This window comes from Sinocyclocheilus anshuiensis, unplaced genomic scaffold (genome assembly GCF_001515605.1).
Source record: "Sinocyclocheilus anshuiensis isolate Anshui unplaced genomic scaffold, SAMN03320099.WGS_v1.1 scaffold96, whole genome shotgun sequence".
Classification (NCBI taxonomy): domain Eukaryota; kingdom Metazoa; phylum Chordata; class Actinopteri; order Cypriniformes; family Cyprinidae; genus Sinocyclocheilus; species Sinocyclocheilus anshuiensis.
In genome coordinates this window covers 1,021,131-1,032,922 of record NW_015554094.1, presented here as the reverse complement: position 1 = coordinate 1,032,922, position 11,792 = coordinate 1,021,131, and the positions used below count along the sequence as shown (strand labels likewise).

General features: G+C 31.4%; 1 protein-coding gene across 10 annotated transcripts in view; it reads right to left on the bottom strand.

The window, feature by feature from the left end:
- Positions 1-11,792, bottom strand: part of LOC107669455 (gephyrin-like) — an 89,324-nt gene that overhangs the window by 55,852 nt on the left and 21,680 nt on the right. For all 10 annotated transcript variants that reach the window (XM_016461683.1, XM_016461682.1, XM_016461685.1 and 7 more), the window contains one exon: positions 4,598-4,676. In XM_016461683.1, coding sequence (XP_016317169.1) covers positions 4,598-4,676 — 79 coding nt within the window. The remainder of the gene's footprint in view (positions 1-4,597; positions 4,677-11,792) is intronic.

Below are 11,792 nucleotides of genomic sequence, written 5' to 3'. Positions count from 1 at the left end.
CGTAACTAATAAAATAAAATAAAATAATAAAATAAAATAAAATATTTCCATAAGTTTTTAAGAATTTCCAGGCCTGGAAATCACTTTTTAAAGATTACCTGGGAATCCTGAAGTATTATGATATTGTGAACACAGGCATGCTTACAGGCATAAACTTGCTTCATGTTAAAAAGTCCATTAATAGAAATGTCTAGAAAACAGAGCTGCCTATAATGAAAAAAACAAAATCTGTAAAACATTCAGAGGGCCTGACATCCTCCCTTGGATTCCAGTAATATTTCTGGCATGGTTTAAGAGTTGCATTTTCCCTTCGCTGTGCAAGAATTGCTGTCCGAGTCTTTCTCTGCTAATGGAAGAGTTATGAGTGTTTAATCGAACTCTGCTGTCATATGGACCCTGCCACACTTAAAACCATCATTCCTGGCCTCACCGCGTACTTCGGGGTATGAATAAAAAAAGACCTCAGAGGAGGAGAACGCGTCCCGCTGCACACATCTGTGACCCAGCTTTACAGGCCTACTTCAATTCTGGATGGGCTCCCAAACGAAGGCCATCTGCTGCTGTGATTTAATTAATAATGGAGCACCTTTGTGCTGAATGACGGCTTTGGGTGCAATTTAAAGTACTGCTGGAGGACACAGGGACAATCGCTGGGAAGCTACCTGAAAACACTCACAAAACATCTGAAGTATGGATGGGCTGTTATACGATTAATGCAAAATTCAACATTTCATTAATAAACTAAAATACTATAGTTTGAATGTTTAAAGAAATGTGCCTAATTTCACAATAAGTGCAAACCATGTTTAAGCATTTCAACATTTCATTAATAAACAAAAATATTATAAGTTTGAAATTTAATTAAAAAAAAAGTGCTTAATTATACAGTAAGTTCAAACCATATTAAAGCAATTTAACACTTCATTAATAAACTAAAATATAACTATTTTGAGAATTCAATAAAAATGGCTTAATTTTACAATAAGTGCAAATCATGCTTGAACAATTTAACATTTTCATTAATAAACAAAAATATTTATATTTTGAGAATTTATTTGAAAAATGTGCTTAATTATATGATAATTGCAAACCATGTTTGAACAAATCAACATTTCATTAACAAACAAAAATATTTCTGTTTCAGATTTTAATAAAAAGTTAAATTAATTTAATTAATACGATAAGTGATGTGTAAAATTTGATTAACAAACATAAATATTATTATTTTGACAATTTAATTTAAAAAGTGTTTAATTGTAATGATTGCAAAAAATCCTAATGGTCTTAAAAATTAATTTTCATTATGCAAAATATGAATTCTCATTTTTTCCTTTCAGATTTTGGGGTAAAAAAATAAGATGCACTGAAATAGGATGGGATTTAATTCTGACAGCAGACCATCCCAGCATGCCCAAGGTCTGCTGACTTTCTCCGAACTCTCCCTGTCTGGCTTTCTAACAAGGGTCAGAGCAAGACGAGCCACGTGTCACCGATCTGATTTATTCACTGCCTATTTTTAGTGCCACCAATTAGCATGACTGACAGCGGCTGTTGTCGCGTGAGGCGCGTGAGGACAACAAGCCCGACCTGTCTGATAGCTGTCTGTCCCTCAGCGTTCACACTTCGCCTTCATCGCCTTCATCTGTGTCGTCCCTCCGCGTCTGTCATCTCGCTCTCCCCAAAACCACCTGGCTTTCTATTTCACCTGACAGCTCGTCCAAACACTTCCTCCTGCATTCATTACAGTGGTTTCAGCATGCCGGCGCTCTTAAAGGGATAATTCGCACAAAAAATGAATATTCTGTCATCATTTACTTTAATTTTTACACTCAAAATGATGTTTTAAGGTAGCCTATTTACAAACTATAGCTATTAAAATAGCAAAAAGCACCATAAAACTATTATAAAGGTAGTCCATATGACTTGTACACCATATTCCAAATTTTCAATGTATAATGACTTAAATTTCAGTCTGTTTGTCACACAAAGCTATCATATGACTTCAGAAGACACAAAACATGCTGTATAAATATGAACTACAATTTTTCCCCCATTGATTAAATTCATATGGATTTTAAACAACACAAAGCCTAATTTTTGCATGAAATATGTCTCTGGTCCTATTGTGTGCATGATCACCAGTTATATGCAACCATGTTTGAGCAATGTTATGAACATTTTTAATTTTTTAGAGAATTTAATAAAAAAGCTTGCTTAATTGTAACAGCCTTAAAAATTCATTTTCATTATGCAAAATATAAATTCTTATTATTTATTTATTTTTATTGAATTTAGGGTGAAAAATTATATTCACCCAAATGCAACTCAAAGAACTTATATATATATATTTCAATCATGACAAATCTCGGAACATTTTAGCATGGTGATGGATATGACAATGTTAATGCATTTGGTCTTGGCGGAACAGATCTGCTACGCTGCTGCTGAATTGCTGCTGCTGTTGGTTATTGCTGTAGTTGTAGATTATTGCTGCTGCTGCAAGCAAGTACAGGAACTTGCTACTGCCAATGCATATGGCGATACGGTGCCATGAGTATTTAAGACATGCTGCTGCTGCTGCACAAATAGCATATAAAATAACCCCGTAGCAGATCTATACAGGTGGAGCTGGGGAAGGTGGAGGGTTTCAGAGAACTCTGAAAGCATGCTGCAGGAATCTCAAGTGAATGCTAGCCAGCCATATAAATGCAAGGCAGTAAGCTCATTGGCTGCATATGCAGCATGAACCAATCAGCTTGTGCCAAGTCGTTTAACTCTCTAAATATCATCAGTTACGTTAACACCACATCAGAATGCGCCATCTATATATATATATAAGGGTGGGATTTTTTTCCATAGTATAAAGTCTTACAGGTTTAAAATGACATGAATCCTCATTTTTCATGAAATATTCCTTTAATAAACATCTCTGGTCCTATTGTGCATGATCAGCATTTCATCAATGTACATTATTTTAAAGAAAAAAAAAACATAGATGTGTCATTATACAATGAGTGCACTAAACCATGTTTGAACAATTTAACATTTCATAAATAAACAAAAAATGTTTTTATTTTGAGAATTTAATAAACAACTTTTCTTAATTGTAATTACTCATCTTAAAAATGGTCTTAAAATATAAATTCTTATTTTTTATCCTTTAGTTTTCAGGGTGAAAAATGAGATTCACCCAAATTCAAAGAGCTTTTATATCTATAGGAATGGGATTTTTTCCATAGAACAAAGTCAAACGGGTTTAAATAGTTATTTTTGCATTGAAATATTTCTTTTTTGTATGAAATAGTCCATATTCTGCAACTTTTGCAAGTTTAAAGTGTTTAGTGTCGCACGCTGAGAAAAAACAAACAACCTTGATGTACGATTTACTTTAAAACAATTTTTACTCAGAAATTGCTAGTAAATTTCACAAATAATTACAAAAAAAGGCAAATAACACATTGAATCAAATCAAAGTGCATTTAATCAAAACCAAAACTGAAAAAACAACAACAACCAATTACAAACTAAGTTTCAATAAAATTACATTTGATGGGGAGTATCTTAAAAATGGTCTTAAAATATAAATTCTTATTTTTCATCCTTTAGTTTTCAGGGTGAAAAATGAGATTCACCCAAATTCAAAGAGCTTTTATATCTATAGGAATGGGATTTTTTCCATAGAACAAAGTCAAACGGGTTTAAATAGTTATTTTTGCATTGAAATATTTCTTTTTTGTATGAAATAGTCCATATTCTGCAACTTTTGCAAGTTTAAAGTGTTTAGTGTCGCACGCTGAGAAAAAACAAACAACCTTGATGTACGATTTACTTTAAAACAATTTTTACTCAGAAATTGCTAGTAAATTTCACAAATAATTACAAAAAAAGGCAAATAACACATTGAATCAAATCAAAGTGCATTTAATCAAAACCAAAACTGAAAAAAACAACAACAACCAATTACAAACTAAGGTTCAATAAAATTACATTTGATGGGGAGTGCATCTAAAATTATGTGGAAAATCATATATAATGTAATATTATTTTGTCTAAATTATATTAATAAATAAATATTATTCATAATAACTTAGCCAACTTTTCACAGTTTTACAGTGATTGATAAAATTCTGCATCAGTTGCAAGTTCAAAGCATTTAATGCTGCATTTAATCATAAATAAAGTAAAATAAATGCTTGTTAAAACGTAAGTTATTTTCTGCATGTATTAGTGTGTAGATGTGGATGTGGTTAAACTGTTTGATATGCTTTACACACATTTCATTCATGTAGAATGACATGAGCGATGACACTTCATTACAGCGCAGTGTGACCGTGACAATGAGTCCTTCTGACATTAATATCCATCAAGGGCTCAATGCAACCACATGTTTGCATGTAAAACTGCAGGCTGCTGTTAAACAGCCTGAACTCCTGACGAGCGTTCAGTGATTAGGATGGCATGAATGTCTGATTACATGAGCGCTGAAGCTAACAGGCCACTGAAGTTATGCAGCATGTTACAGTGCAACAAATATTTAAATAACAAGAGTTAAATAACTTGAAGTGTAAAATGTGTGTTTCTTGTGATGGTCACTCACAAGGAAGGGTCATGCACGAGATCTTTGAGGTTGATCCCGCTGCGGTCCTCAGCGAGATTGCGAAAGCAGCTGTCACTTACTGCAACACAAACACAAAGAGGAGATACATGCTTATAAACGGACACCAGATGATACAAGAGAAGATTATAAATGAGGTAGAATTACAGAAGAACATTAATATTCATTCAGTGTTTAGGCAAGGCAAGTTTATTTATTTAGCACATTTCGTACACAATGGTAATTCAAAGTGCTTCACATAAAAGAAAGTAAAATAATCATAAAAAATAATCACAAAAATAAAACAAGGAATTTAAAAACTTTAAACACTTTTAAAAACTTTTAGATCTACTAAATGTATGAGGTACATACACTGCCATTTGTTTTTTTATTCAGACATGATGCATTAAATTGATTAAAAGTGACAATTTAATTAAATAAATTAAATTCTTTAATTAAATACAAGTAATTTATTTAAGAGTAAATACGTTTATAATGAAACAAAAGATTTCTATTTCAAATAAATGCTGTTCTTTTGAACTGTCTATTCATCAAAGAATCCTGAAAAATAAAATATATCACAGTTTTCACAAAAATATGAAGCAGCAAAACTGTTTTCAACATTGATAATAATCAGAAATGTTTCTTGAACAAATCAGCATATTTGAATGATTTCTGATTTCTGATTCAGCTTTGATCATTACATATTACAATATATTACAATAGAAAACAATTATTTTGAATTGTAATAATATTTCACAATATTACAGATTTTATTGTATTTTTGGTCAAAAAAAAAAAAAGTAGCCTTGGTGAGCAGAAGATACTTTTTTCAAAAACATTAATACATCTTTGAATGGATAAACTTCTTAACACCAAAATATATTTAAGTGACTGAAATGAAACAAAAAAGTTTGTTTTCATAATCATTTATCAAATGTAAAAGCTTTTTGTTACATGAGAAATTAATTTTCTTTTCAATTCTAAAAGTTATTCTATAAATAAATCAAAACACAAATGTCAACCCAACTAAATATTTTAAAGCTAAGCATAATTAGAAAAACTTAAATTAACAATAAAAATGTCCATAGCTTTTTGGGATTTTATTCATTTCACTGATTTTCTAAGATTGGCTAAACTACTAAAATAAAATGATTTTTTTTTTAAAGGTAAAATATTTTTTGGATAAAAAATGAAATCACACAAAAACATTTTAAAATGTAAATGAATGTGGGTGAACTGTGAATGCAGGTAAATTTTTTTAATTAAGAACATCTTACACCAGATTTGCATTTGTAAATTGTAAAAAAAACTGCGAATACTACAATGAATCAATATATTTTTCTTGTTCATGCATTCCTGGTTGTGTCAGTAGAAATCAAAAGTAATTTTAGACAAGTTATTATTGTTTTTGATTGAAGATGATGCATAAAATAAATAAAATACAAATAATACACATACACACACTCACACACAACTGCTGCATCCAATGAGAGTTTAGCAAGCATCCATGAGTCATCATTGTGCTCACTGTCAATATGACACAAGCAAAAGCAAAAGAACAAGAGAGTGAAAGAGCTCTTGGAATCAAGCCAGTCCCTAGAGACGTAATGCACCAACACATGATGAAAGAAAAGATCAAGAGAAAGAAAAAAAAAACATATCATGAGAAAAAACGAGGGAAAAGCTATTTTGGCTTTTGTGTTCAGCTCAAACACACGTGTGATCTGTGCTGAGGTCAGTTTCATTCAGTGAACCCACTTCAGGAAACATATGGGCAACATTGTGTTTATTTATGGCGTAATATGCACCGAATCCTTCACAATAAGACCAGAAGTGTGTGATTATAAATAAGCCAAAGTAAATGTTGGTTTCATGTTTAAAGAATGCAATGGATTACACAGACAGCCTTCATCACGACGCTGAGTTAAAGCGAGAGTTCAAACAGCAGATCAGGAGAGACAGATAAAGATGGTGAGGAAGATGATGATCTGCTCTGGAATCAGGCTTCAAAGGAATGCTAATGCAGCCAGTGCAAGACAGAGAAAGACACAAGATACTGAAGAAGAGAGTGAGAGAGAACATGTTTCCTACTTATGGAGCTCAATAAAGCCCATGGATATCTGATTTACTCAGGACTTGCTTTGCACAGTCATGCTTTCTATCCTGCACCACAGTTGAGAGTTTTCAAGACTCCATGAAGTAGAAATAGATGTTTAGTGTATGTCTGATTTGGATTCCCAATCACAACAACATTCCTTACAACAGCCTTTACACATAATGCATTATAAAAGTATTTTTAATGCATTAATTTAGCCTTGTATCTTGCACCTTAAAATGGATTGGATGATCTCATGAATAATTGTAATCATAGTTATAATACATTATAATATTTATTTATTCATTATTAGACCTTTAGAAAATTTAATGCACTATAAATAGAAATTATTTATGAAAAGATACAACACATTGCAATGCACATTATGAATACCTTTATAATGCATTGTACATAAAGGCTTTAAGTAAAGTGTTACCAAGTATTTCTATTCATTAATATTACCATGAACTGCACAGGCCCAACGATATGTAAAATTATAGGCATGTCAATATGTCCCACCCCAACTTCCTGTTTCAACAGGAAATATTTCAATGTGAGAAAGAAAACTTTTTCTTTGCAAGGCATGCAGAAATATGTTGCAGTCCATTCATGTTTGCTGAAACCCAAAATTTTATTTTATTTTATTTTATTTTATTATTCAGCATGGATACATTAAATGATGGAAGCTTGTTTCTGCTACAGGATAATTGTTCTTTTTAAAAAGGTAACTGTAATTTTTTTAATCTAAAAATTCAGACTTTTTCCTCACAATTCTGAGAAAAAAATTCAGAAATGTGAGGTATACATTCAGAATGATGAGATATAAGATTGCAATTGCGAGGAAAAAGTCAGAATTGTGAGATAAAAAGTTGCAATTACTTTTTTATTTAAATTGTTTATTCCGTATTATTGTTATTATTGCAAGATGTAAATCCAGAATTCAGAAAAAATATCTGAATTATGAGATATAGAATAATGAGTTATATAAAAAAAATTCAGTTATAAAATTTTTAGTTTATCTGACAATTCAATAAAAAAAAATAATTAAAATGTATGACAGTTTCCAAAAATATGAAGCAGCATAACTGTTTTCAACATAGATAATAATTTAAAAATGTTTCTCGAGCAGCAAATCAGCATATTAGAATGATTTCTGAAGATCATGTGACACTGAAGACTGGAGAAATGATGCTGAAAATACAACTTTGATCGCAGAAATAAATTACAGTTTACAATATATTCACATATAAAAGTTATTTTAAATTGTAATATTATTTCACAATTGTACTGTTTTTACTGTATTTTAAACTTTGTAATGGTATTGTAGAAAATAATCTAAACCAGGTGTGAGCATCTCTAACCACGGCACAGCTTTTCTGCTTTCAGTGTGAACAGATGGATCATGCCTGGATTTGTTGGGACAGGGTGTAAGTCTGTTTGGATAAAAAGCATCAGCTAAATGTCAAATTAGTAATCAGAGCACACTGTTTTGGGCTTTAGTTAAGGCTGTGCAGTATGGCTCCAGGACAGGGAACAGATCCAGAGGCCCAATGTGAATGCTGCAGTAAACGCAGTCCTGCTGCTTCTCCATCTGTACTGCAACAGGGACAAGATGGAGCGCCCGACCTTTGACCTGACCCTCATCTGCACTGATCAGGGAGAGCCACTGTTATCAGTCTGAATGAGGACAGAGTACGCTACTACATAGTAAGCACACTTGACAGACCACATGCGCTCTGATACCACGACTGGAGCCTGAAAAGTGCAGTTTCACACAATACACATTCTATATAATACAGAAATAGTATGAGTAGTATCTATGCCAGCATGCAGTATTGTCTGTAGCAGTAGCAAATACCAGCGGAAGAAATTTGGATTTGTTTGGGAAAACAGTGTTAATTAATTAGGGCCCTATGATTGCTGTAATATGGAAAACATAGACAGAATCACAGAATCCAGTCATAAAAATGTAATTTATAGTACAATGTCACAAATTTTGGATGAATAAATTAAAAGTAGGGCTGTACAATTATTCAAAATGTGATATGGAAACAGAAACACAAAGGTCTTCACTACAACCCATCAAAATAAGTTTGGTTTAACTTGAAGACAGAAATATATTACTGTAAAGTAGAATGTACTTCTCAAAGTAATAATAATAATAATACAATTATTAAAACTTTATTTTTAAAGAAAAATCACACATTCTTCTTCCATGCTTTTAACAGTAAACCTCTGCTGTACAGCAATCTGCTTGCCAAAAAATGTTAAGGAATTAATTATATTTTAAAAGATTAATTAAATTATTTTATGCCTTGTTTGCCACCATTTTTGACAATAAATATGTATTAAATCATAAATCCAGAAAAAATGAAAGTGGACAACGCAGAACTTCTCAAAAAAATTGCGTTCACAAGCAAGTTGTAAATTTTTTTAATTATTGTAACATTTGTAATAAATGATCAAATTGTTGAAGTTTGAAGTATGAATTCAATTGATTAGACATGCTTTTTTTATGACTAAAAACTCCAGAAACAAACCTATATATATATACAAACAAACAACACTAAATGCATCAGGAACTCCCTAACATGACAGCAGGTTTTGCACAAGCAAACACCTCAAACCTTGAATGAATGTCTGTCACACTGGAAACAAGCAAATGTTTGCCTGCATGTATTATGTTAGAGTTAGACTGCCGTTAATTGCATTATGCAAATTTTTCATGAGGTCATGCCTCATTTCTTCTCATGTTTCCTTCAAGAGTCGCAGCGTTCAAACAGAGCAGCGCTGGGGTGATGTATGCTCTCAGGTGAGAGAAACATGATCAGCAAACAGGACGAAAGCAACAGGAAATGAGCCGATCGAAGCTCTCAATGAGATAATTAGGAATGGATTAATTAATCAATGCTAAACCCAGAGCAAGAAAGCATATTACAGTATACGAATGCCGCCGCAAAAGACCCCAATGACAGGTAATCCTGCGGGAAAACAGGAAACAAAGGCGTCTGAGAGAAAATGGACGAACAATGGCTTTCTCTGCGCTGCTTCTGAATGCAGTTACAAAGTGACAGAATCCCAAATGAGCTTCTTACATCCTTTTGTTCCCGACCAAATGCAATGCATGAAAAATCCATAGGATAATCGGGATATTTCATAGTGGTGTCAAGAAGATGGAAAAGGTTACCATGATATTGGCTATATTTGAAATAGCACACTTCTCATACTATTTTTTTTTTACTTTGCATACTAATCACACTATATGAATTTTTATGCATGGATAAGGGTTATTATCATTCATTAAAACTAAAACCATAAAAGCATTTTCATTACTTGAAACAAAATGTTAACTGAATTAAAATAGAATAAAATAAAAAACCTTTTACTTATTTTATTTCAGGTAGTTGTCAAGGTAACATTTTTCATTTCATTTCGTACTAAAATAACTCAAACTAATAAAAAAAAAAAACCGACAGAAAAAAAAAAAAATTCAAAAATAATAAAAATGACAAAAAACACAACATAATTACAAAAACTTTAAACTAATTAAAAAAAAAAAAAACCGACAGAAAAAAAAAAAAATTCAAAAATAATAAAAATGACAAAAAACACAACATAATTACAAAAACTTTAAACTAAAAACACAGAAAATTTAGAATAAATAAATAAATAAATAAATGAAATAGAGAAAAAACATTACTTACCTAAAACAAAATAAATGTTAATTGAAATCAAGTTAAATCCTATTAAAGCTTATACTAAATAAAACAAAACTAACAAATAAATAATAATAAATATATATATACAATATATATAGCAAGAACTAATAAAAAAGACAAAAACAAATGACAAAAACAAAATTATTAACAATTTCAGTAAAATTAACCTGAAAACAGAAAATCTAAAAGTAAAATCTAATTCAAAGTATTAACAAAACGTCTAATAGTATATCAACAATGATACTAAAATAACACTGGCATACATTAAACACCCGTATTGCTTATTAGATTTGGCAAAATGTGGAATAGCACTCAACTTGATGAATATCAACTATGATCTGATAATTTTTTGACAAAACTTAAAACCGACATTGGATTAAAAATGCGAAATGACTATGATAACTGATTATAAAATAATGAGGTCATGTGACAACAATATAGTACTACTGGCTGAAATATTAATCGTTGCATGCTGCTGTTTCACATGAACTTTTTTCAGAATTTTAGCCAAGTCAAGTCAAATTTATTTGTATAGCACTTTTCACAATGCATATGTTCATAAAAATGTTCAGAATAACTCAATACCTTCACGTCGTATAGTCGCATTTAATAGACTATAGATGGATGGAGTATATAGTTACATCAAGCAGTTTACAGTATATGCAGTAAGCAGTATTTTTCTTTCCAGCAGCATAAATACACTCAGGTATTACATTATCTGTATTACATTTGTTGAATTAACTTTAAAACAGTAATTTGAATCATATTTTATAACTCTAGCGGATTAATTTCAACTCACATTTCAAGAGCTGTATGCACAGTGCCATAAAACAAAGAGGTAATCCTAACAATACAGTGTGTTTACAGATAAAATACATTAATGTGGCCTCTTGTGCATTAATTATGAGAAAATATTTATTCCTCCATGACCATTTTCCAAGGTTTTTCTCACCTCATTCTGAATGAACAAAGAACTACCACATACTAAATATAACAAACAAGAGGATTACAGCCTTAGAGTATGGAAGGTAGGCAAGGCCAAAAGTCTTTAAATGGAACATTTGAAATTTGACTGTCAACACTAGGGTTGCAAAATGGTGGAAAATTTCCAGTAAATTTTGGAAACGTTCCAGAAATTTTGGAAACTTTCCAGGTTTTTTTGGAATATTCCAGGGATTTTTGGTTGTTTCAAATTTGCATCTTAACAAGGTAAAACTGTGCATCTTTACACGTACTAAAGAAACGCTGATGCTTTAATACAGCTAGAATGTGCATCTCTACACATACAAAAGAAATGAGTTCAAAATTGCTGAGCTTACGCGGTCAAATTTCACACATTGTTAATGACTTTTGGCATACACAGCCTTCCATATTAGCACAC